This window comes from Trachemys scripta, chromosome 2 (assembly GCF_013100865.1).
Source record: "Trachemys scripta elegans isolate TJP31775 chromosome 2, CAS_Tse_1.0, whole genome shotgun sequence".
NCBI classification, from domain to species: Eukaryota; Metazoa; Chordata; order Testudines; family Emydidae; genus Trachemys; species Trachemys scripta.
The window spans coordinates 9,980,005-10,007,231 of NC_048299.1; the positions used below are offsets into that span (position 1 = coordinate 9,980,005).

Below are 27,227 nucleotides of genomic sequence, written 5' to 3' on the forward strand. Positions count from 1 at the left end.
TGTGTTAGTACAACGGCTTTTGTTTATTTCTAAACTGATCCAAAATCCAGCCATGCCATATTTACATAGATAATACATGGGATAATATACCAAATGTGAATGCAAGAAAGAAAAATGTATTCCACGTTTGCTTTTTTTTTTTAATTTTATGTGCTGTACATGTACTGAACTGCCTGCAACTTTCATATCCATTGGAATCTTGTTTTGGCTCTATGATCAATACTGCTTCATTAACATGAGAATGGATCAATAGCGATATCAATTGATTGGTTGGGTGAATTGAAAGTGTGCAGTTTTTCATATAGATACACCCCAGGCCTCATTTCTTATTTAAAGGTGATAGTCTAAGTATACACAGGTATATTAGTATGTATCTGCTTCAAATATATTCTGCGGTTAGTATACACAATCATCTACAATTGTGTATTACTTAGGCAATACAAAGTAGCACAAAAATAAAAACAGAAAATAGTCTTACATATTTTTGTGTTAGTTTTCTCTCCATTTCCAGTGCCATTTATTTTGCCTAACATTTACCGCAATCCTTTTCCTTTGTTTTCTTCTCCTATTTTCTTACAAAACCGTTTATTAGTCTCTTAATATAAAACATATATATATAAATCCAGGAAATGACCCCAAAAATATGATTAGGTTCAAAAAACTTATTTGTTTGTGCCCATTTAGAATATACTCATATACTGAGTATATATATATTCTGTGTTACATTGTCCCTGAATTTCCCAGTATTAGCTACTCAAAGAAGTGGGGTGGGTTTTATTTTTTGCCATTTTGTTTTAAGATGCACAGTTGTATATGCAAGATTAACAAAAGCAGACGAGTCACAGGACTAGGCAAATCCTGTTTACACGCTAATGAGGTGTTGTTCTCGTTGCCATTGTTATAGCTGCGTTCCATTTGACTTCTAGTTATTAGTTCCCTGGAGTCCGAAAATTCTGGTTGCATCGAGGTTGTGCAGGGAGAACAAAAGATTGGAAGATGCAAACGTTTCTGGCGCTTGCAAATTTGATGTTTGCTGAGAGCATTGGTGGTGCAGTGTTTTGGGGCTCGCATGCAGTCTAGCAAGCTCAGACATGTTCCATATCACAATTTAGGTGCATTTATTTCTAAAGGATTCTTTTGTGCCAACAACTGGAGAGAATTTTTTTCATGTGCTTATTATGCCTCATATTTTATGTTAAAGCTTTCTGTCTAGTAAAATCTCGATTATGGGTACAGACAGATCATGTGTCCTAGCATTCCACTGTCACAGCACTTACACTGGTGATTTGAATGTCATGATCATATATGGAGACATCGGGGGAACGATTCCTTCCTATACAGTGCCATAAACCTGGGGTTTCAGAATTTTAACTTCACTCGCTAGCTCACATGCAAGTGTCTGTGATTTTGGCCTCAAGCCCATTGTACTTATCAGCCAGATAGTAAAGGCTAGGGTGAAAGGGGGCGAGGAAATGGAAAACCTGAATTAAAAACCTTCTGGAAATACTGCTTGTGTGTTTACAAAGAGTCTATAATAGTGATAACATCTTCAGAAATTGATGTGTTTCTTTTCCTGAATTCTTCTTTATTTTGGCTTCATCTCCACCCTTGTGTTAATGTCATCCCCATCCAGATCGTATTCTTCCACGTGGCCACTGGTCCACACCTTTATACGGTCAGTCAGGTCGCTGCTTCTGGGAGCCAGGATGAAGTCGTAGATTAGGGCGGCACTTGCACCTCCCAGCATTGGGCCCACCCAGAAGATCTGAAATACAAAATTGGGGGGAGGGATAGCTCAGTGGTTTGAGCATTGACCTGCTAAACCCAGGGTTGTAAGTTCAATCCTTGAGGGGGCCACTTGGGGATCTGGGGCAAAATCAGTACTTGGTCCTGCTAGTGAAGGCAGGGGGCTGGACTCAATGACCTTTCAAGGTCCCTTCCAGTTCTAGGAGATGGGATATCTCCATTATTTAAAAAAAAAAAAAATCAAACTCAGATATTTCTTTCAGTGCTTTCCAAAATATTCATTCACTATAGAGCCATTCCTGGAAACATCCTATGTTAGTCATGCACTTTCACATTGGATTAGACCTAGAGGTGGTCACCTAATGGATTATGCATTGGGGTGGAAGCCAAGAATTCCAGTGTTCTGATGCTGAGTTGCTATGCATCTTTGAGCAGGTCACTTAGGCCAAAGTTGTTGGGTGTCTAAAGTTAGGCACTTACAGGGAAAACATTTTGCATGTTCCTAAGTATATGTGGTCTGATTTTCACTGAAAATATGGGAACTGCATATGCTCTTTGCCTCTGAAAATCAGGCCACATTCGTTTTGGGGTAAAATTTTCAAAAGTGCCTGAGTGACTTAAGCTTCCAAATCCCCTGGATTTTCAATGGGATTTAGGCTCTTAAATTGCTTAGGTGACTTTGAAAATTGTACTTTAAGTGCCTCTTATGGATTTAGGTGCCTACTTTTAGCTACACAAGTTTGAAAATGTTAAGCTAAACTAATTTTCCTTTATAACCAAAGTTAAATTTTTGTAAGTGGGAGATGGATGGCATGGTAAGCAGATTTATACAAGTTTTCTCAACTCTGTCTTTTATCCTTCAGTTTGGAATTTATTGCATGCCCCAAATGCTAAGATTAGCCCTACTCGCTAATGTGCGGCATAGTGATCAGTAAAGAGATGGGCGAATACTGCATAAATAAGAGTCTCTGTTTGTCAGAAGGTAGTGATGGACGGCAGGAGAGTGATCATTTGATCATTACCTGTTAGGTTCACACCCTCTGGGGCACCTGGCATTGGTCACTGTCGGTAGATACTGGGTTGGATGGACCTTTGGTCTGACTCAGTACAACCATTCTTATGTTCTTATGTTCTTAAATTCACATTGCATGAGGATTTGTGCAATCAAATTGTACAGACATAAATATTCATTGAAAGTGATTTTGAAAGTCATGTGCAATTGTACTGGTGGAAACCAAATTTAAAATTCTCATGCATGAGGATTCAATTTGATAATATGTGTAGATTTATCTAATCAGGAAACAGGCACTTTATCGTGTGATTTTAAATGGACAACACTTCAAGACTTTATTCAAGTTCTAGACACAGTAGCAGTTCTAGTGGCATTCCCCGTTTTAAGCATAGGGAACAGCTCTGAAATCTGTAATATTTCCACTGCCCTGATCCAGGACAGCATGTAAGCAGATGCCTAACTTTAACCACAGGAATAGGCCCATTGACTTCAAAGCAACTACTCACATGCGTAAAATTATTCATAAACTAAAGTGCTTTCCTGAATTGGGGTCAAAGGCCCCATATATTCAAAGGTATTTAGGCAACTAATTCTCATTTATTTCAATGGGACTTAGGCACATAAATACTTTGAAGGATCTAAGCCTAAGTGCACTCACTGTAATTGACCAATCACAGCTCACAAACACAGCTTGAATATTGAGTACTTGGCTAGAACTCTGCAATAAGTCTGTTTATAGTTAAAAGAATGTGCAAAATAAGATAAATGGGATAATACGGAATAAGAAATAAAGTTGAGGAGTTTGTGATCTGCATGCAGTTATTTTGTGAGCTGAAAAAATGCTGTGTTTTTTGAATGAAACATTAAATTATTCGCTCAGCTCTGATGATAATATATCTTTTAATGTTTGTATTTTTGAACTGCAATCATACTTTTATAATGCTTCCTATCCAAGGATCTTAAAGTAGTAGGTATACATGGCAATGCTTAATAATTATCATGAACTTCATCTTAGGTTTTTGTCACAAAAATAAATTCCTGTAGAATGAATGATTTGAACTTACCCAGTGATTAGTAAAGTTTCTGCCAACCAAAGCTGAACCCAAAGACCTGGCTGGGTTGATTCCACAACCGGTGTAATCAATCTATGTGAAAGAAAGAGAACTGATGTTAGGGAAGTGATTCAGAATGTAATATGTTGCACAACAGCAAAATATATATGTCTGATACACAATAAAATCCATACTTAATGATCATTTAGCAGGTTTGTGACCGACCAAATGTGATTCTGAATGGAATCATCTATGGAGTTTTCTAGGGAATGGAATGGAAAAGAATAAGAATGGAGACTTCTATGGAAGGTGGAGCAGAATTGTTCCCAAGGGGCCAAGGGTGGAAATCCAGGCCCCATTGAAGTTAATGGGAGCTTTGCCATTGACTTTAATGGGACCAAGATCTCACCTCAGGTTCAGAGCAGCTGTGAATCAATGTAGCTTCTATTTTAATGGAATTATGCCCGTATATATCCTGCGAGGACCTTGCCTGGTACATCTGGGTATTCTTCGGAATCATTTCTTAAGACCTGAGGTTGTCTAGTTTGGGTAGTCTTTCTTACTGTCGTTATTGAATATTTGCATATGCCATAGGAGTCCATGCCACCTTACAAAGGTCACAAATACATGGTTCATATCCCAAAGAGCTTAACACTGAGGTTATATGAGAAACACAAGAGATGGCATCAGGCCAGGTTGGGGAATGGGAGACATTCACAAAACAAGGTTATGATGTTACTTGTCTTCAAAAAAGCTAATTCCTTGTTTTATATTATTTTGTTATAATTTTATTTTAAAATGTAGAATATTGAGTGTTGATGACTCAAGGCAAGTCACTGTGGGGGAAGGAGTGGGGTTTGGAGGATGGGCTTAAAGAAGAAAAGGGGGAGGGATAGCTCAGTGGTTTGAGCATTGGCCTGTTAAACCCAGGGTTGTGAGTTCAATCCTTGAGGGGGCCACTTAGGGCATGTTGTAAAGGACCCGGGAAGATATTGCAGCAGCAGGGGAGGCGTGCAGAGGTGGTCAGGGGAAAAAGGAGAGAAATGAGTCTGGTGAATAGTAGAACTAGTTTAGTGCAGTTCTTGGTGGGCATGCTGTGTCTTTCACCTCCGAGGTTTCTGAAGTCTAAGTGATGGCTGTTGCATTTGGAAATGAAAGTATTGTTTGACCTATGACTTTATAATTGTATAACAATGTCTCAAAGTACTGTATTAAGGCATAATGCCATATAAGCTTTATATTAATGAAGAATCTTTATAAGGGTGGGTCACAAAGATGATATATTCAGTCTTCAACTGGCAGGGCTAGTGAGCATTTCAGGGTGATGTGCCAGCAGGATAACGGATATTTAAGGGGAAGATAGGGACTGTGTAAGGTATTTTGGCAGGCAGGTTGGAATTTATGGCCTTCTGGCCATGAACAGAATAATCTTAGCCACTCCTGGAAAAATCCTCCTAAGGACCATTACATGGGAAATTGCAGAGTATCTAGAATGAGAGTTAAAACTTACAGCAAGAAGATGTCCTAAGGCAACAGAGAGCCCAATGGCCAGAGGTGCTGATCCTGAGACATCATTTCTTCTCCTGTCTGTGGTGGCAAGGACACACAGCACCAGTTGGAAGGTGGCAATTATTTCAATGCCCAGCCCTTGGCCTGAATTGATTCCATCTGCAAGCTGTATGGAGACAAGGAGAATAATTTCATCTGACATTCTGAGCCACCTGCAGGTGAGACTTGAGGTTGAATGCTCATACCGTATTAGTTCTTCAGTGAGAAATTCTAGGCCAGTCAGGCAATTTCATCCCTCGTGTTGGTTTTCATTGACCAAAAAGAGAAAATCTAGAGTTGAAATACCAGCCACTGTACTCATCAAATGCCCCTGGAACTGTTATTAGATGATACTGTAAAACTATAAACTCTTCCAGCCACAAGTTAAAACTGAGCTCCTAGACACAGTGGCTTTTGGTAACATAGCCAATTGCAAGTTTCTGCAATAATAACATAATGTATACGAGAGACAGAGAGAACCCAAAATCTGCCATCTATAAATATAAGGTTACACCCATCCTATCCAGTGAATTAAGTGTTCAGTGTACGTATTAATTTCTTCCCAAAACCTAGACATTGTAGAAACAGATTGCACATTGCTCTGTTGTCGTACCGCAGCAAATGCCAAATAAATGCAAGGGGAAGAAATAAGGCAAGGAGAAAGAGAGGTGGTGTGGTCCATTGGGTGGAGCTGGTCTGGAGGCTAAGAGACCTGACTCTGTTCTTTACTCTGCCACTGGTTTACTGTGGGTCCTTGGGCAAGTCACATCATTTCTCTGTGTCTTACTTTCCCCACCCTTTATCTCTCATCTGCTTGAATTGTATTTTCCTCAGGAAAAGGACTATCTATTACTACCAGTTTGTACAATGCCTGGCTTTCTGGAGGCCCCTGATTTCTGTCGGGGCCTCTCAGTGCTACCTGAAAAAAAGAGAACATTCACAGGGCAAAAATGCCACACAGTTGTGGCTGAACCCTTCTGAAGGAAAGCAAGTTGTGGGGGGTGGATCAGCTATGACGGGCATAGACACAGCAATCTTGTTTCCACTCCCGTAAATGAGAACGAACTATTGACATCAACAGTGTTACATCCCCACAAAGTTGGCATGCATCAGATCTGGCCCCCAATATCTAGCACATCATTGAGCAGCAAAATGTGTAGGTTTGCTTAGAAAAAAAGGAAATTCGCTCATTTTCTGGAAGTTCCATGGAAAACTTGTGCTCAGGAAACACGCCTGGATCATGCAGAGTACATGCAGAATGCTGTTTGTACTAGTTCTGTCCATTGCTCATGAAACATGGGCCTGTTTCTAATCTCAGCTACACCGGTTTAAATGAGGAGTAACGCCACTGAACTCAATGTTAAGTGATACTGTGAAACTGTAATCAGGCCAATGTAACTGAGAAACAAGCCTGCTCTGCCAAGTTTACATCCAATGTCATGTTATCAGGAGGTTATCCCATCTGTCCTAGTATCTGCATTAAAAAGTTCAAGGCCCTACATGACAATAACATAATGATATTGTGACCCATCTGGAACAAAGAAAGTACAGGAAATCATGTTTGAAAATCTGTTCTCATGAGTTTTCCAGCCTCATTTCCTTAGGAGAGACATTTGGATAACTTCAGAAAAGTACCCAAACTTTTGGATGCTTAACAAAATCCTTTGACTTTCACCCCTCACTAGTCACGTTCCTGTTTTTGCCTTTGCTATAAGGCTTTCTCTGTCTCTCCAGAGAAAGAGTAAAATGACTGGGCTGGAGCCTCATCTGGCATAAACCAGCACAACTCCATTAAAGTCAATGGAGCTACCTCTATTTGCACTAGTTGAGGATCTGGTTTATGAATAACACACGTTTTTACATATTACTCATGAAAAGAGCTGGATCGATAGCCCTGCAGTTAGAAGTCATCTGTTTCTCCACAGGTGCCAAGTAGTGTCCGTTGCGATGACGTTATTGTGCGATGTGGACACCCATTCTCTAGGAAGTGGACTGAGACAACCCAACATCCATCTGAACAGTGATACCGGTTGGGAGCTACTAGTCTTAACTTCATAAGAATTGATGACTCAGAGATGAAAACCTCCACTACCCAAACATCCATACTAAACCCTTGAGCCACACCACCCCGCTCATCTATTGGTTATCAACCCATTGCATCTGCTGCTTCCCACCCAACCATTCCAAAAAGGCAGTTTATTTATTCCATCCCACCTGGCCCATCAGCCCTTCTGTGAAAAGAGAAATCACTTTATTTATTGCAAATCAATGGAGCTTGTGCTCCTAAGTCATTCTGGGTAAGTCTACACTGCAGCGTAATTCCCAGCTCGGGTAGATGTGCACGTGTTAGCTTTCCTTGAACTAGTGCACTAACAATAACAGAGTGGCTATGGTGCCACAGCCAGCGGCTCAGACTGTCTGAGTACATACCGAGGGTCTTGTTACGGGGTTATACTCAACTGTGGCCACGCTGCTATTATTAGGTGCTAGCTTGAGCAGAGATAACATGTGCACATCTACCCAAGCTGGGAATTATCCCTCCCTCAGGCCGTGGAGACGTACCCTTAGGTATTTTTGAATATCCCACCTATATATTGAATTTGGAAGGCCAAATGTTGAAATTTAGAAGCCAATTGCAGGTGCAGGTGCAGACTATGAAAATCAGGACAATGAGACATAGGTCTCCCAATACATCTATGGAGTCAAATTCTCTGCTGGTGTATCACTGAAGTCCTTAATAGCAGAGCGACAACTAGATTTGCCCTTCACATCAAAAGATTTATTTTAAAATATATTGCACCTTGAAAAACAGCTTTAATCCTTATCTATGGGAGGTGGAAATCATATTCTTCCTCTCCTCCCCCTCCCCCACCCCCCACACACAAAAGAGGCCCATATTCAAAGGTCATTCTCTGTGTTAATCAACACTTATTGATGGGCTCTGTGGAATCAAAGAAAACCTGGAAAGGTCATAGGAAACCTTTACCAATGTCATAGGAAAGCTTTTCCTTTTGCAAGGGCTTGTCAGATGTAATTACATCTGGCCTGAGAGGCACATCATGTTTCATTGGAATAGGAAGGAGTGTGGGCTATGTTCCAAAACTCTACAAATCAGGACTAAACATTGGATGGTCTGCCCTGTTTTTTTCTCTCTTCCTTTGGTCAGATGTCAGTAAATATGGCGCTATGGAGGTCTGTCTGCCTTGTCCTAGAGGGTCACTATAGTAATATACAAAGCTGTATTAAGGCAATCTGGGCCCTTGGGTGCACCACAACATGGGTTACTTGGTGGTTCCATCCCCACAACCGTGCCGTACATTTGGAGTGGAGATGGCAGGCAGCCCACTTTTTCCCCACAAAGTGGAGCAGGGTAACTTCTCCCCGTACTTACCTCAGCAGCTGGGGTGTATCTGCTGGGATGAGTAGGCCAGGCCTGCTGAAATCCTTTATCCCTTCCAACTACATAGTCCCCTTGCCAGGGTGGTACTGATGGAGCTATCCCTTTCACACCCCTTTGAGATGCACGAGGCAGGTTACACCTCTCAGAGCTGTCATTTCAGGCTCTCTACAGACTCAGGCAGACATAACTATATTGGTTACATGTGGGTCATGTTAGCAAGGTTTTCTTCGCAACCATAGGGCTACAAACTTCTTTTTTTTAAATGAAACCTTATTTTTTAATCTACTCATCTAACTCCAGTATCTGAGGGCCTAGGCATGAACTGAGGTTGCCTATGCCTTAATCTGAACCTAGTAGCATACAGTATTACAGGATGACAACCACTCTACTGGCTTTAACCATCAGAATGTATGTAATGAGAAACCTCATTGTTTTCATAGGAACATGGGGTTCTGATGGTAAATTATTCCATTGGTCCCACATGTCTGCTATCCCACATCTAGCACCATCTACCACACACCTGACCAAGGTGCTTGTCCTGCAATTGGACTTGCATTGGACTTCTACAGGATTGGAGACCAGGTATGCAATGTTTTTATTAGGAAGTATTCCTCCCTGGCCTTTGCAGTGGTCAGCTAATGCTCTGAAACATGAGATTTGATCACCTCTCTAGTGGGGTGAGGAGCAGCTCATGTGTCCCCTTTAACTATGTTTTTTGTGGTTTCAATTCAAATCCTTGACAGTTTTTGGCAGGTGAGTTTCCTTTGGTCTATTTTTTAAGCTAATATGCTAAAAAGAAAATTAGGAAGAGACCAGATGGTTCTGAGGAAGTGGTAACAAAGTGCAGGGCCTGTCACCCGTACATCTTAAGCTCAATCATAGAACTGTTTGGCATTCAGCAAAAGTCAGTCACCCCTGCCAGCTGTTCGGTGGTTTATGTGAAAGCATTAGATGGTCCTTGTCCAGTTCCTAATGTCCACCTCGCAAAATCCACCAGCCCAGTCCCACCGCTAGATTGGCAGTTTCAGCAGAGACTGAGAGAGGATGGAAATGCAACTAACCCCTTATGTTTACAGGTAGCTCCTCAAAGTCGCGGTAAGTCATACGGGGGCTTGTGGTGCCATTGCCTATGCTGTATCTGACAGGAAGCCTTTGGCCCTCATGGATTCCAGGCCTACAGCCATCCTGAGCTCTACATGTTAGTGTATACTGGTTAAAACAATGGACTCAATCTGCTGAATGGGTGGGGAGAGGCAAAGGTTGCTATAAGCCGCCTTTACACCTCATGCCGCTGGGCCCTGAATTGGCCTCTGGCACAAGTTGTAGCAGCCACAGATCTGCTCTAACTTACAGTGACTAGAACATCCCAGGGTGGCTCTAACACACCCCATGTCGTGGGGAGGGGGGATGGGATTCCCCCACAATCAAGGACTCCTCCATTGCCTCTTTAGGGCAGCTTTACGGTCACTTGGTGAGACTCCGGCAGCACGAATTGACCTTTCTGGGGACGAGGATCATTCCCAGTAACCGTACAGTATGATTTTAATAATTGCAGCTTTTTGACATCATACAATGAAAGCGGTGGTTTGGGTTATACTGGTGCATTTCCGTGTTCTCTTCATTATTGCCTTACTTAAATGAACAAAAATAAACAAAGAATGGCAGAAAGGTAATAGGAAATGGGAAAGAGCATACATCACTGTCCGTATTATACCAGGTGGTGTATAAGAACAAAGAACGACCACTCAAAATACAAGTTTGAAGAATATCAACTCTAAGAAGAGAGAGGAAATGTTTCGTGTTGGAAACGGAGTATCATTGCTTGTAGAGAACCTAGCACAACAGGGTTCTGCTCCTTGACTCAGGCTCCTAGGGTATGTCTACATTGCCAACTAAGCCTGGGCTCTGACTCCGGTTTAAGCCCAAGCCTGTCTTCTGTCCACACACTGAGTAGAGTCAGCAAACATTCAGGAAGGTCCTCTTGATTTTGTTATGGAGTGATATCCAGGAGAAAGGACAGTATCGCTCAGACACAGCACATCTACCTCTTCCAAAGATAATCTTCATCTCTACCAGCTTCGCAATTGCCCATTTAACCAATGGCATGGTTAACACCCCTGAGCTTTGTTACTTGAGCATTGATTATTAAGCGTTGCTCAGGAACAGCACACTGCTCCCTCTCTGGGATTATTTTTATCTATATAACACTGGCAACCATTCATTGACTCCATGGCTATTTAGAAGAGTGTGGTCTATAAGTAAATCCATCTTGGCGTTTGCATGCAGAAGCTGTTCATTTTTGCGGATCCATTTTAATGCACACTTGGGATTACATCACCCACAGTTCAGTTCAAAAGACCCATCTCAAGCCTTGGTAAAGGCAAGCAGGTGATGTACTCCGACGGGATGGTTCAACAGCCTGCAAGATTCAATGTACATTTATTGGTCAAACCATGATCACTAGAGCTGCTCATGGAGTGAGCAGAATTCCTTCTCTATGCAGTTGTGGGAAACATATGGCAACCGAAATGCAAATAGCTCTTAGAGGTGACAAAATGCTTCGCTCTCTGATTTGTCCATGAGTGGAGGTATTCAAGCTGCCTTCTTGCTGTTGCTCTTCATGGACATATTTAGCTGACCCATTTCCACCACTTTGAGCAGGAATGTGGGCAATTAATGGCATGTTTTCTTTCCTTTTGTTTTATCAGAGCAGGACGTTTCTGAGTAGTCTGACTTCAAAACAGAAACAGGGAACAGGAAATTAAACTGGCCCAAGGTGAACATGACTATGTTCTTTTCTGGGGGCTTCATATTTTTTGCATTAGAGACAAAAGTACATCAAGTCAAAACATGGTTCTAATTACGTGGACAAGACAATAGAAAGGACATTCTTATTTGTTACCCAAGGTGGTTTTATCATGTGGAACTATGTGCCATATCATCCAGCACCTTCTAGCTATGTAGCATATTTTCCAGGGTTCAATTCACTTTTAAATATCAGGGAATTGGTTAGTTTCTCATCATTCCTTAAAAATATGGAACTTTTTGCAAATGAGTACATCAACCTTGCATAGGGGACATATTCATCTTTGTATCTTCCAAACACTTCTCTATGTGCCATACTGATATGTTTTCTCCTAGCGTGAAAATTAAGCAGTATGGAATGTAGAATTTCATTGACAATAACCTCCAGAGTTACTTTTAGTGCCATTCAATTCTAGAAATTACAGGTGGAAAAGACCTGTTAGGTCTTCCCTTTAGCAGTACTGGAATGTTCCCTATAGTCTGGTTTATCTAGTCTGGTTTTAAGGAATGGGATTTTCATCACCTCTCTTGGGAATCTATTGCATAGTTTCACAGAGTTTAAGGCTCGAAAGCACCATTAGATCATGCAGTCTGACCTCATGTGTTTAACAGGTAATTAATTTTTATCTATATACCCCTATATTATGCCCAACTATTTTAATTAGGCCAAAGCATTGTAGTCCTAGAAGACTAAACTGTGTTATGCAATTTACTTTCCTGTTCTCCCATCTCCACTGCTAGTTAGTCCCCCTAGACCATCCTAAATAATTATTCTCCCTTCTTCCACTAACAGGTAATGCATATTCATGAATTAACCCTGAAGAACCCCACATACGGCATAGCTTGCAAAATAACTATATAGGACTGTGAGAGTTTAAAGATTCTTCCATTGTGCTGGGCTCACTGAAATCCTTAATTCCCCCAAACTTTCTTTTAATACATTTAGAGTGTAAATGTAGTGTGCACAGAAGCTAGCATCTGTGGGGCAGTACTGTAATACAGATAATAATAATCATTACTACTACTAATAATAAACATCATTAATAATAATAAATAATTAGTATCTCTTCCCTACAGTGAACTCATTCTTTAGCATGTTATGTTCAAAAAGCTTCTAATAACTAGCATTAGACATCCCCATATTTCCCACCATAGACATTAGCTCACCCAGTCCATCTCCCTCCCAATGCAGGTCTGTTCCCTAAAGAACATTTCCTGCTGCTTTCCCCAGCCCAGTTTGAAGTCTCCTAAGTGATGCAGCTCTCCCCACTTCTTTCAGGAGGCTGTTTCCAGACATTCACTCTCTGAAAGTGTTCCTTACTATTTAACCTAAACACTCCCCTCCTTAATCTTACCCTGTTCTTTCTAATGATAATTCATTGTACCACCTGAAATGATTAATCTCCTTTTCTATTCATACCCTACAAATATCGATACACTGTTATCAGACCCGTTAGTCATTGTTTAGCCAACCTACATTGATTCATATTAAACTCTATGAATCTCATCTCATAAATCAATATCTGCAGTCCACCCACACAACCATTTCTGTTACTCTACTCCAGTGTTTCCCAAACATGGGACACTGCTTGTGTAGGGAAAGCCCTTGGTGGGCCGGGCCGGTTCGTTTACCTGTCACGTACGCATGCCCAGCCGATCGCGGCTCCCACTGGCCGCGGTTCGCTGCTCCAGGCCAATGGGAGCTGCTGCAAGTGGTGCGGGCTGAGGGACATACTGGCTGCTGCTTCCAGCAGCTCCCATTGGCCTGGAGTGGCGAACCGCGGCCAGTGGGAGCCACGATCAGCCGGACCTGTGGACGCGGCAGGTAAACAAACTGGCCCGGCCCGCCAGGGGCTTTCCCTACACAAGCGGCATTCCACGTTTGAGAAACACTGCTCTGCTCCAAAGTCCCTCAGTTATTTTGTTGGTACAGGACACCTTTCCTCAGACTGGCTCATCTGTTGTCTCCATTAATTGAGGTAACTATGTCCCGACCACCACAATTCATGCTGCTGTTCCAATTGGATATGAGCAGCATCACTTTCTGTCCTAGCCTGTACTTAGTGTCTTTTATGCACTGTGGAACTGTGGCAGCATTTGATCCCAGTGATGGTGGCAATTCAATGGGGGACCGAAACAATCCCTCTGTGTCACACGGTTATTTTTTAAAGGACTTTGAGATACTGTAGGATCACAGTACTGAAGTCAATGGGACTGCTCACATGACTGAAGTTAGTAAAAGCTGTGTTATCCAGCACTTCACCAACTGGAAAGCTCTATAAACCGGCATTTCTGATCTTCACTGAAAGTCCGGTTTATAGTCCAGTTGGCGTGGGGCTGGCAGGCTCCCTACCTGGCTCCCTACCATGGCTCCCCAGAAGCGGCAACATGTCCCTTCTGCTCCTAGATGGAGGAACGGCCACAAGGGGTTCGGAGTACGGGGGGGGGATGCAGGGCTGGGGATTGGGGTGTAGGATGGGGTGTGAGGTGCAGACTCTGGGAGGGAGTTTGAGTGAGGGAGGGGGCTTGGGGCACGGGAGGAGTTTCAGGGTGCTGGATCCAGGCGGAACTCACCTCAGGTGGCTCCCCGCAAGCAGTGACCTGTCCCTGTTGCTCCTAGGTGGAGGTGTGGCTAGGTGGCTCTGTGTGCTGCCTCTGCTCCACCCTGAGAGCTGGCTCTGCAGCTCCCATTGGCCAGGAACCGCAGCCAGTGGCAGCGCCTGCGGATGGAGGCAGCATGCAGAGCTGCCGAGCCACACCTCCAACTAGGAGCATTAGGGACAGATCTGGCACTCCACACCCCCTCCTGCATCCCATCCCCCTGCCCATAGCCCCCTCCTGCACCCAAACTCCCTCCCGGAGCCCACACCCTGTACCTCTTCCTGTGCCCCAACCCCGCACCCCCTCCTGCACTCAAACTCCTTCCCTCTTAGTTAGCTGGAATTTTTCCCTTACCGGCACCCCCCATTCCCCTAACATGCTGGATAAAAACGCTTTTCCTATATGTGCTTTGTTGCATACTGTTTTGTTGAGTCAGAGTCAAAATGCACTATGGCCACGATCCAGCAAAGCACAGAAGTATGTGCATAACTTCAATCAGGATCACTCGCATGTTTAAAATTCCACGTGCTTAAGTGTTTTGTCAAATCAGGGCCCAGATTCTGTGAGTTATTATAAAGTTATTAATATTGCGATGAAGTTGTCCTCTTCGTCACTTTGCAAAGGCTTTGACATTCAGATTTACCTTTGTTTGGTACACAGCAGGTAAAGCATTGAGAGTTCTCCTTGAGTTGACTATTAAATGATGTTAAATCCTCAGTAGTTGAGTAATTGATTAATAATAACATGTTAATAATTGTTCTTCTGTATGACCTTTTGTGGAAGAGCTCAAACCACTTGACAAACACTAATTCATTAACAACATCCCGGTGAGACAGGCATTATCACACTCATTAGCTGGTTTTGATTTATATAGTGCAACTTGTCAGAAATCTCTGGGACACAGAGAGGTTTAAATGTTTTTTTTTTTTCTTTTGTCTCAGGCCACACAACAGGGAGTGCTCCAAAGCTCATTGAAGTTAATGGAAATCTTTGGAAAGACTTCATCAGCCAGTCGGTCAGTGATAGAACCTGCAGTAGAATATGGGAGCATAACATCCTGTCGTCTGACACTCTCCCTCCCGAAAAATTCAGATGAGAGAATTCTAGATGCCAGCCCAGGCATTTCTCTAAGAACAACAGCTGTCTTCCACTCTTTGGACAGTAGACAACCTCAAATAATAAGACCCAACCACCGTCCTCCCACCCTCTCCACTACATGGTGAGAAACTAGCCATTCCTTTTGTGTTACAGGGCCCAATGTGCTATAAAGAGAAGAATGATGGCTTCATTTATATTAAACCAACGTATATAAATCTAGCATATGTGTCCAATGGCAGACAGTAAATGTCAATATATCTACAGGTCCTTCATTAAACATCACCAGTGTGAAGCAAAGCATTTGTGGAAGAGTCTCATTACACTTTCCCTTTGTATATTCCCCGTGGGAAAGTTTCCTTGTGAAATGATTTTTGATTTTACTGTTTGGGAATAAACTAGGAGGGTTTTTTTTTTCTAAACTCAATTAAAACTGAGTAAACAAATCCTTTTTAGAAGCATGTTTGGAGCACTTAATTATACAGATAAACTATTTATTACCTCCTTCATTGGCAACTTGTAATGGGAATTGGGTGCCTACCTGCTCTTTGTGCCTATGACAATCTCCCCCCAGTATGTGGACACTGGAACAACTATCTGGCTTTGTACAAACACCACAGTGTGGGCACTTGCTGATTGTCTTGAAGTAGCATTAGTTTTATATTTCTAAACCCAATCTCCAATGAAACTGAAATCTTCCTTGGAATTAAGAGGATATTCAGAGACTTCTCAAACCCGAGGTAGTTTATGCCTTTAAACTCTCCTTTCTAAAGGTAAAATTTGGCCATTTATATTCAGAATAGGCTTCTGGAGTGAAGGCAGCAACTTCTGCTCTCTCATTTCTCTGCCCTGATCATCAATACAGAAGCAATATCAGAAAAAGGGTTAAGGGCCTCCATTACATCCATGTCACCTCTGTCTATTCTATTCAGGTTCTCAGATGGCCCACATCACCATATATTGTCTTTAGAAAAGGGATCAGGGAGAGAACATGGGAGTGAGAGTGAATAGCAGCAGTAATAAGAGAACTGTGCTGCTAGTTGGAAGGGTCCAAGAATCGGAGAAAGACTGAATGTCTGAGGTGTAGATTGTTTTCCCAGTGGAGCCCAGGATACAGCAGGATTTCTAGGCCGCATCCCCTAACCCAAGAGGTGGATTACAGACCTCCACCTCTTAGGGGAGAATAACTTTGTTGAGATATTCAGACACTTTTCACCTCTCATTTATTTATGTGTCTATTTATTTTTCTGTCCAAGATAGAGGACAGGCCCCGTGTAATTGATTTAATGGAATACGATGCTGTCCTAAACTCAGATTTCATTATCTTCAGTGGAGCTCTACCCACTTACCATCAGCTCTGAATACAGTTCTGAATTTCAATGTAATTATTTATTTTTCATTGGGATTTTCCTTTTAGAACACATGATATCAGGTTCTGCTCCCATTCCCACCTATGTAAATCCAGAGGGGATTTACTGAGTTCTTATTGATATTAGATTATTATTCCTATTTGTATTGGGGCAGCACCTAGGAGCCCTTGTCATAGACCCAGGCCCGCATTTTGCTAGGTGCTGTACAAACACACAACCAAAATTATAAAAGCAAAAAGACAAGCTCTGTCCCTGAGAGCTTATAATCAAAATATAAGGCAAGAGACAACAGGTGGAGACAGACCAACAGGGGAGCACAAGGAAACAATGAGACAATTTGGATGTACAAAATAAATGTCATTTATCAAAAATGAAATTTGCATCATGATACCTATTTTTTTTTAAAAAATCCTGGGATGACAGATTCCTAAAATGGCTAATGAAGATCACGTTTACATTTTGAATTTTTTTATCGGCCTTTGTCTGTTAGTATGACCTTTTGTTATCTAGAGTTTCCAGTTAAACTAGAGAGTGGGAAAGCAAACACTCATTGACTATAAATCACTGTGAAAAAAGCAGGAAACTTCTATATGAGAACAGGAAATTTTCTAGAGCTGTTTTTTCCTCCTTTAAAATTTGTGAACTAATCTTATGCTCAGAGAGCGAAAAAAGGGTTGTCATAGATTTGTCTTTATACAACTCTGATTCCTACATTTTCTAGAATTCTCTTATCCTTTAAATAGCTGCCATCTTCCATCCACCCGGAAAGCCACATTTTTGGCTGGCATAAGTGGACACAGCTCCATTGACTTCCATAAAGTTTTACCCATTTACACAAACAGAGAATTGGCCCCAGAGACTCCCACAAGCTACTTTCATTACCTCATTCTTTCCCTCCATCCTGCCTTTCACCAGAAAGACCTCTTCCCCTCCCCATTTATTCCCTCATGTGCCAGATTCCCAGTCTGGATCGATACAGATAGCTACTTTTTTCATGCCTAGTGAATCTCAACTGGATTTGTCTCATCCCTAGAAATGAAGGCTTGGTATCCTTGCATGGCCTGGAGCAAGTTCCACCTACACACAGCTCTGCCAGGCCATCTCTTCCAGTGAAATCTGTGATGCTTGTCCTAGGCCTGCCCTGAGCCTAAAGTGAAAGATGCCAAATCAAAGATTCTAGAAAGTAATGTTCACTGCTTGGTCACAAAATAGCCCGAGTGGTGGCAGAGAGAGTTTCCTACAAATCGTAGCCAACACGTCTCAACTCTAGAACTGAAAACTCTAGAACAGAAAACAAATTTCACCAAAGATTTTCAGGAAGTGGGGGGAGGAGAGGAAGTTCTGGTTTTTCACTGAGGAAAAAAAAATCATCAAATATGTTCCGGACAGTTCTGCTCACTTTTAAATTGCTGGGACCTCCTCAAGGGGTTAAAAAGATTACACATTTCCTTTTAGTAGCTTGAACAAAACTAATAGGTATGATTAGGTCTATTGTATCTTATTCTTATGCAAGTCTATAGATTTTCTCCCACAATCTGAAGTCACAGAATAATATTGTGCATTTAAATAGCACATTTATTCCGAGGATTTCACAGCACTTTCCAAACAGGAGTGTTTCACTACTCCTAATACTCTAGCCACCACCAGGAGTCCACTTCCGGGCATAAAACATCCTCAGGAGGGCTCTATTCTAAGCCTAGGGACTGGACTGGTGGGTGGATGGTCCCAAAAAGCGATTCTAGAAGCCAGGGATTGCTACGCCCCTTTCTCCCATCCCCACCCACTGTACTATCAGCCAGGGTGCGGTTTAGCAGCTGCCACTGCAGCTCTGTGACATTTAAGGAGCTCCCACACCGAGGAAATCTTCAAGTGGCCAATTCAGCTGGTTTTATGGCTGCTTCGCCCTATTGGATAGGAGCATTATCATACTGTAGGTTCAGGGCCATCATGTCAATTATGTTTTCTTAAGAAGGCGTCAGGAGGGGATAGTTCCATGCATTAAACAGATGTGTTGATTTGAGTGGACAGTCAGAGTTGTTTTATAGCCTTGAGAGATCTGCTAGTCCTAATTAACACCTCCAGACAAAGCGTATTCCCTAGACACTATGCATGTTGTACAAGGATCTCATGTACTTAGTGATAAGGCTATCTCATAAGTATAGTAGAGAAAAAAGCTGGATGAGGTAATATCTTTTACTGGGGGGAGGGATAGCTCAGTGGTTTGAGCATTGGCCTGCTAAACCCAGGGTTGTGAGTTCAATCCTTGAGGGGGCCATTTAGGGATCTGGGGCAAAATCAGTACTTGGTCCTGCTAGTGTAGGCAGGGGGCTGGACTTGATGACCTTCCAAGGTCCCTTCCAGTTCTAGGAGATGGGATATCTCCATTAATTAAAAAAAAACAACTTCTGTTGGTGAAAGACAGAAGCTTTCGAGCTAACACAGAGCTCTTCTTCAGGTCTGGGAAAGATGTTCAAAGTGTTACAGCTAAATCCAATGCATTCCATCTTTTATTTAGCTGTGACGCTCTGAGGACCTTTCCCAGATGCAGACCTGAAGAAGAGCTCTGTGTAAGCTTGAAAGCTTGTCTCTTTCACCAACAGGAGTTAGTCCAATAAAAGATATTACCTCTCTAATATCCTGGGAACATCACAGCTACAACAGCACTGCAAATAATTATAAGTATAGTGTCTTTTACCAAAAGGGGTTTCAAAATACATATATCGGGTGTGACTCGCCCATCGCAGAGAACACAGGACATTTCTGGGGTGGTAGAGAGCAGCTATGCTGCATCAGAAACACTAATCACTAATTTTTAGGTGAGGAAGGAAAGAATAGCTTCTCCAAGTAAAACTGCATCAATACTCTAAAGAGGTAACACAGCCAGGAAATAATAACTCTCCCGTTCTTCCTAAATTAACTATAACATTTACCCCAGGGCGCCAGTTGTATGTCTCATTCAGAAGATGGATCTTCTCTCACTATGGAAACAAGTTACTAACATAGCAACACCACTGCAGTTTTCAAACAAGTGATTTTCTTGTGTTCTGTATCTTATCAAAGTCGCCCATCTCCCTGGCCGAATGCTGTTATGTATGCAGGGATCATTTTGCCCACTACTGAAATGCAGCCACCTCTGGAGTGCACTACAGCAGCTATAGTGTGTGTTTAATAGTGCAGAACATAACAACACAACAGCCTAGGCCAGCAAGAGAGAGAGAATACTGTGTTTAATTGAAACCACAGGGTGAATTTAGGTATGCAGAATGTAATTTCTTAGGCTGAAATTTGACCAGGGTGCAAGGACTTAAGTCTTTGTCTTATAAAGAGTGTCATGCCCTCTATAATGTCTGTAAGAAGGCCAGACCTCAGATGTATGTCTCATCTGTCCAGTGGCACCTCCAGGAGTCCAATACTCCATAGCACGAAGCTGGCTCAGAGGAAAAAATGCTGCCTACTCATTCACCATCCTCGATTTTCTAAAACACTGGGGTTTTCTTTGTAAGTCCCACCACCCAACTCCTGACCCAATCTGATTTCATTTAGTTAAAGATTGGATGAGATCACAGTCTGAGGGTGTGGTCATAATGAAAGAGGGAAACAGGAAAAACTGAATCACCACAGCAAAACATACGCAGAAGCCACTCCTGGCACATTGGTTATAACACAGCTCTGGTCTTTCTGAGGCTTTCTCTAATCTGTGATAAGAGCTGTGTGAATAACCAATTATTTGGTTTGGTGGCAGAACCAAAAAAAAAAAAAATTATTTCAGGTCCACCCAACGCTAAAATGTTTTCAATGTTTCAATGAACAAAAAATAGGACAAAAGTTTGACCCAAACCCAAAACATTTCATTTCATTTTCAAGGAGGTTTTTTGAAGTTCTTTCAAAAAGACAACTGAAGTAAAATTCAAAACAAAACGTCATTTGACATTGAAAAATTGAAATGATTTGTTTAGAAAATATCAAAACAATTTCTCGGGCTGATAAATCCGTCCTAGTGCTGAACAACACTCAGAGACCACTGCTTGTTCTCCTCAGAGAGTTACTTGCCTTGAGCACATGCGGAGGAATTTGTCCTGTAATGGCAAAGTGCTGGGGAAGGGGGGGGCATGAAAGTAGTGGTTACTGCCAAGCACTGATCCTGCTGTGGTGAAGAGCTAATGTTGTGGTGAAGCACCCTCCTTCCTCTTTTGGGCAAGACTTTTGAGTCATCTCCAAGCCTGGTTAACCAGACAATATAAAACCATTTTGCATCCCAGCTTGTACATTCATGCGTCTGCCACTGTTGATTCATCTGTGGAACAGCCTAATTGACTATGGGTGTGGCAGAGGGACTATCCATTAGAGAGAAAGTCCAAAGCACACTCGAGGAACAACATGCAGTGAAACCCATACTAAAGTACACCTTTATTAGTGTGATCCCTTAGGAGACTGCTCCAAAATATCTCCGAACATACTGGTCTGGTTTTGTTCCAAAGACATCTCCTTTATGTAACCAATTTCTGTCAGCCCACTGCATGCACCCTTAAACCAGAGTTGGTTGTATTTATTCTTCTTGTTTTTCCTCCTCTGTCTAGATTAATCTCCTCTAGTACTCATGTTTATTTTCCTACCTTTAAATTCTTTTTCATTTAATTTAAGGCAGAATTATCACTAATTTTTCAAACGTGAGGAAAGGTCTTAGAACAAGCAAGGAGCTTGTTTGCTAAGCTTCGCAGTGGGGTTCTCTGCGGCTTTAATAAGTGTACAAAGCCACATAAAGTGCAGTAAATTATGAACTCCTGAAGCAGTGCATACATCTTTCACAATCTTATAATTTCAGCCATAGGGAAAATTGACTTAAAATTGGCATCACATAGTTTACGGCAATCTGGTAAAAGTGTTGAGATAATCATTGATGGGCAGCAAATATCTTGACTACCGCAGTTATCTGACCACATATCAGTTGCCTCTTGCCTGCTTGTTGACCATTAATAGTCTGTTTAGTGTAAGTAAATTACACGTTAACAATCCCTAGTTTACAGATCTGTCGCAAACATAGAATAGTCAGCTACATTCAAAAGCCAAGGCTGTGTCTTGGATTTACTCTGCTCTGACAGTTCTAATATGTGGAAACTAGTCTGGGGCGAGAAGCTGAAATTATCCACACACACACAAAAAAGATGCAAGATGATGGAAAGAGATGCCTGCTCTGAACTGCAAACAGATACCTTTCCTGTGTTAACACTGTGTCATGGTTAAAGACTGACAAAGGAGGGCCAGATTTTTAGAATTGCACATACCCAGCTTGTCTCTTACTGTCCCTCAGCATTACTGTCTGATTCAAAACTTGCTGAACAAAATACATGTATTTTCCTTGATGTCAGTGGCTTTTGGATCAGGCCCTTTTAATGTAATCATCTTAGTGTAACACCGACAGACCCCGGTCGTCAGCGGGCAGGATCGAATCTGGTACTTCTAGAGTTAAATGCACGAACCTCAAGCCATACGGCTCTTAGCTAAGGCTGTAGCGCAAATAGGGTGACCAGATGTCCTGATTTTATAGGGACAGTCCCTATTTTGGGGTCTTTTTCTTATATAGACTCCTATTACCCCCCACCCTCATCCTGATTTTTCACACTTGCTGTCTGGTCACCCTAAGTGCAAACCCATTAATCTCCTAGTGGTCGCGGGTGCTATTAGAGGGGACAGAACACCACACCCAGCAGGTGCGTGGGTTACATTGGCACCATATAGTACCTAAAAGTAAACCTTTAAAGGAGTTTAATACCTTTCCCTGCTCCCTCCACCCTCTTTCTCTGCACCTTTGCATCTCTCTTGGTGTGTTTTGTTATAACTGCTATCATTTTGCTTAGCTTGCTTGCATTGCTTTTTGTCTGTTTGGTTTGCTGGTGGTAGGCAGTGAGGCTCACTATTACCACGATGCATACCTGCAGGTCTGAGACTGCGTGTGCACAGCAGGTTGTCTATTCACTCACACTGGTCAAGTGCAAATGTGCTTGCACTTTTTTTTTTTTTTTGGCTCATAAAAACGTGAAAATTTGACCCTAATAAAAGCTGATGATGTTACAACAGAAACCACTCCTCTAGGAACTGTAGCCCAACCTAAAAGCCTCTTCTTTTTTCCCACACATTCAGATTAATGTACTCTCTCATTCCCACTGAAAGCACAAGCAGCTGAAGCTGTTGGCAATAATGTAGGTTCTATCCCTTCCCTATTGTACTCTAGTTGGGGGGGGGCATTGTATAGAGGCAGATCTACATTGTTTCTGCTTATCTTCTGTTTAAGGACGGATCCAGCCTGCTCTGAGGCTTGACCTGTGTTTTCTTTCCCATGTGACCTATCGTGACAGGTTCTGAAAAACCTTCTTGTCAGGGCAGCTGCTGGGCTGTTTTCCCCCTGCACTGAACTTAGCCACTCTGCCAATCTGGACTTGCCAGTGGGAAGTGAATAAACTTGTTTTCCTCTCTATTTCTCTCACAGGGAAAACAACAGCTGCTGCTCTCCCCATCTCCAGGGAGATCCCCCCACTGAGACTCCAGCCAGAACATTTAGCACTGAATGAAAAATCATTTCTTCTGAATATTTGACAATGAAGACCACTGACACCCATGCTCGGGATGATAGGAGTCACCTTAGAGAGCTACATTAACTGCAGGATTAGGGTGCTGACCAGTGTCCTGGACAAATTCCAATGTGGGGATATGGTCACATATGGTGCTAGACCAGGGGCGGGCAAACTTTTGGCCCAAGGGCCACATCTAGGTGGGGAAATTGCATGCAGGGCCACAAATGTAGGGCTGGGGCAGGGGGTTGGGGTGCAGGAGGGAGTGTGGCATGTAATAGCAGGTGCGGAGTGCAGGAAGGGGCTCAGGGCAAGGGGTTAGGGTGCACGAGGGGGTGCGGTGTGTGGGAAGGGGCTCAGAGCAGGGGGTTGCATTGCAGGGAGGGGTGTGGAGTGCGGGAGGGGGCTCAGGGCAGGGGGTTGGGGTGCAGGGAGGGCTGCGGAGTGCAGGAGGCGGCTCAGGGCAGGGGGTTGGGGTGAGGGTGCAGAGTGAGGCGGGGTCTCAAGGCAGGGGGTTAGATGCGGGGTGTAGGAGAGGTTCAGGGTGTGGTCTCCAGCCCAGCGCCACTTACCTTGAGTGGCTCCGGGGTGTCAGTGGTGTGCAGCGGGGCTAAGGCAGGGTCCCTGCCTGCCCTAGCTCCGTGCTGCTCCCGGAAGCAGCTGGCACCATGTCCCTGCGGCCCCTGGGGTAAGGGGGGGCAGAGGGCTCCACATGCTGCCCTCGCCTGCGGGTACTTCCCCTGAAGCTCCCATTGGCCGCGGTTCTCCGTTCCCGGCCAATGGGAGCTGCGGGTGCTTCCCCCCCCGCAGCTCCGGGCAGCGTGTGGAGCCCTCTGCCCCCCCTTTCCCCAAGGGGCCGCAGGGACATGGTGCCAGCTGCTTCTGGGAGCGGCGTGGGGCCAGCAATCCCTCGGGCCGGATCCAAAGCCCTGATGGGCTGGATCTGGCCCATGGGCCGTAGTTTGCCCACCCCTGTGCTAGAGCCATAAAATACCCTGTTTTTTTCCCTGCAGGGTATTCTCTTCCCCTAAAAGCACAAATTCCATTGAATTCCACTGAGTTCCTGTAAAGACTCAGAGGCTTCCTTCCTGCAGGTCAGGTGGAATTTTTAAGGCTCCTGGGGTAAAATCAAGTCCCATTGAAGCCAATGGCAAAATTACCATTGATTCCACCCCGACACTTTGCACATGCCATTAGATTTAGTACAAACATTGGCTGGCTGGGAGGGCAATAGGAGTAAAATAATGGCTCATCTGGGGAAAAAATAGCCCCTGATTTTGTGGTATATTGCCTAAAGGCTGAGGCCACATGCCCACGTGGAGGGAACACTTTCTCTCAAGGAATGGTTCTTTCCCTCTCACAGCCAGCCTGTATTTGCTTTATTACCCCTGTAGACTTTTCTCCCTGCTTTCTTGTCATTCCAGCCCCATCTTCCCCGTCTTTCCCCTGCCTCCCAGACACTTCTCTTTGGGGTCCCCGTCTCCCAGCTCCCCTGCCTGTGCAGTGTGTGTAGCACCCTCATAACTTGGGGTTAGTCAGAGAAACAAACGGGGTTTTGTCTGGTGTGACATATCCACCCAATAACAGTCCAGGTTCACCCAGGTTTAGGGTGAACCAGTGCACGAGGGTTTCATGGCTGGCCAGTGTGCAGATGGGGAAATCCAAATGCTAACACTCTGGGAAACAGACCACCCGCATTTAATGACAGCTGGCAGCGAGGTGTTTGCAGGAGACCTCTTTGGTTACATGTGCTTCACTCCTGCATGGTCTAGTTCCCTCTGGCACTGGTTTCAGAGGGAAAGAGTACATACCATTTTTAGACCTTGATCCAAAGCCTATTGAAGTCAATGGAAAGACGCTCATTGATTCCCAGGGGCTTTGGGTCAGGCCCATAATTATTATCAAAATTTGGAAGCTGAGTGGATAGATGGATCATCATATCCCCTGTATCCACAGATTCCACAGAGGTAAACAAGCAACTAATATTGCAATGGAGCATGAAGGCTAGTGACACCCACTTGTTACTCTGGAGTAACTTATTAAATACCAACTTTTACTATATTTCTCATAATTTTCATTGTAGTTGCCTATGACACCTCAGCATGTTAAACCACATTACATTATTTGTTCATTTAAGGCTCTTTGACTTGTTCTATTTGTTTTCTCTTGCCTATAAAGGGGTTGCCTATAGCAAAAGACGCATTCTGATCTAAACCTTCGCTTGCAAATATGCCCCGTGAATTAAACTGGGTGCTGAATATTAATGTCAAAAACTGCAACCTTAAATTCTTTATATGGGAGGGTAGTCCAGAAGATTTATAATAAGTGCAATTTGCAGAATCAGATGGAGTAACTAGCCATAGGGGAAATCCCAGTTTTAATATTCCTGTAGGTAACACTAACGAGGTGTTTCTGGCTATGGACTGACATTGAAAATAGACTCATTCTAAAGCCAAACAAATGCTTAAAGATATGTGTATCCATTTAATGGCCACTCTGGTTGAATGCCAGTATTTTAAGGAGGAACAGCTGCACTGAAATGATCTGAGCAGCTTTAATGAAATGACTGTCCACAGTCACACCGCCACAAACATCTGGCTGTAAAAGTATTGAAACCAGGGCTCCTATTATAGACAGTTGCCTCACCTCCTCTTGGCCAGAGCAATGCAGAATTCAACATTTCCATAAGTGTATTTATAAACAAACAAAAACACAAGAAGTGGCAACTGTGACTCGGTGTCAGAGAGCAATTCAGCTCTCAGTGTAATGCAACAGGTACATTTCACTGTAGATTTTTGACAGGATTTCCTTTGCTACAGATCTCCCTCCCCCCACCTTTTTCTCTCTGTGTTTAATTAGGTACCTATGTTCTTAGCATACATCCTGGGGTTATCTGAGCCCCTAATTAGGTAGCCTATACAGAGTAACCTGAAAACAATACAAATATATACTCATCTATGCACCTTAAATGGCATCACCAGAAAAGATATGTAGACTGAGATTTTCAAAGTCTGCTAAGGGATTTGAGTACCCAATTGCCAATAATTTTAATGGGAATTGGGCATCTAAATCCTTTAGGCAACTTTGAATATCTCATGCTTGACGTACAAAAGCAAACACCAACCTAATGTGATTCCAGTAACCACCAGCATATGACCTTGTTTCAGGAAAAAAAGAGGACCTTCTCTTTGATCTCTGTTTTATCGAAGATGATTTATATATCCTTAATCTCACAGCAGTCGCTGTCCTAGCAAGTGACAGCATGAGCCCTAAAAACTTGCTCCTATGGCAATTGAAGTCAAGGCAAAGGCTCCCGTTGACTTCAGTGGGCTTTGGATGAAGCCCTATTTTAAACACGGTTTCCTGCATTCTGCCTGCCTGCCTCAAACAATCCCCAGACACCAGATTGCCCTCCTCAGTAGGTTATTGGTCTTACATTAAAACTTCTGCTTGAAAGTGGGAAAGAAAAGGTGATTGGCTTACCGCATTGAGCCCAAGGGAGTTGTTTGGAAGAGATGAAGTGACTCCAGAAAGAATCGCCGTGGCTACCACTGCTCCTAGGCACTGGGCAACGATGTACATGAAAGCCTTCAAGAGGCTGATCTGACAGCTCAGCAGAAGACCCAGGGTCACCGCTGGGTTCAGGTGGGCACCGCTGATGTGGCCCACACTTTGTGCCATGGTTGCAATCGCGATTCCAAAAGCCAGCGAGACCTTCACATTGTCTTGAGTGGCTGTGGCTGTTCTGTTGCCGACTACAGGAAAATTGTAGCCCAGGGCTGAGCCGATGCTGATAAAAATAAAGAGGCTCATGGCTAAGAACTCAGCCACTACTGCCCTCCAAAACATTTTCTTTTTGAATTCACTAGCCATCTTTTCTCTCTTTCTCTCTCCCTCCCTTCCCCTGCTTGATATTTCTCTTTTAAGGTCTGAGGAGGAAAGCTGAAGAAAAAACAGAGTTCTTGGATTATTTATAGGGCTTTGGGTGGTCTGTTGGAGGAAAGGGGTGTTACACAAAAGGAGGAAAGAACA

General features: G+C 43.2%; 1 protein-coding gene across 1 annotated transcript; it reads right to left on the bottom strand.

Moving 5' to 3' along the window:
- Window positions 1–27,137, bottom strand: AQP1 (aquaporin 1 (Colton blood group)). The gene is made up of 4 exons (XM_034759883.1): window positions 26,679–27,137; window positions 5,321–5,485; window positions 3,823–3,903; window positions 1–1,765 (listed from the first exon to the last, which is right to left on the bottom strand). Exons 1-4 carry the CDS (start codon window positions 27,066–27,068, stop codon window positions 1,586–1,588), a joined length of 816 nt encoding a protein of 271 aa, XP_034615774.1. The 5' UTR covers window positions 27,069–27,137; the 3' UTR covers window positions 1–1,585.
- Window positions 27,138–27,227: the final 90 nt, after the last annotated feature.

What these genes read in the sequence shown, in the direction of transcription:
- AQP1 (XM_034759883.1), bottom strand. Translation starts at nt 27,068, where the DNA reads ATGGCTAGTGAATTCAAAAAGAAAATGTTTTGGAGGGCAGTAGTGGCT. An exon ending in ACTCCCTTGGGCTCAATGCG is followed by an intron (nt 5,486 to 26,678) that starts GTAAGCCAATCA and finishes GTCTCCATACAG; the next exon opens with CTTGCAGATGGAATCAATTC. An exon ending in CCTTAGGACATCTTCTTGCT is followed by an intron (nt 3,904 to 5,320) that starts GTAAGTTTTAAC and finishes TCTTTCACATAG; the next exon opens with ATTGATTACACCGGTTGTGG.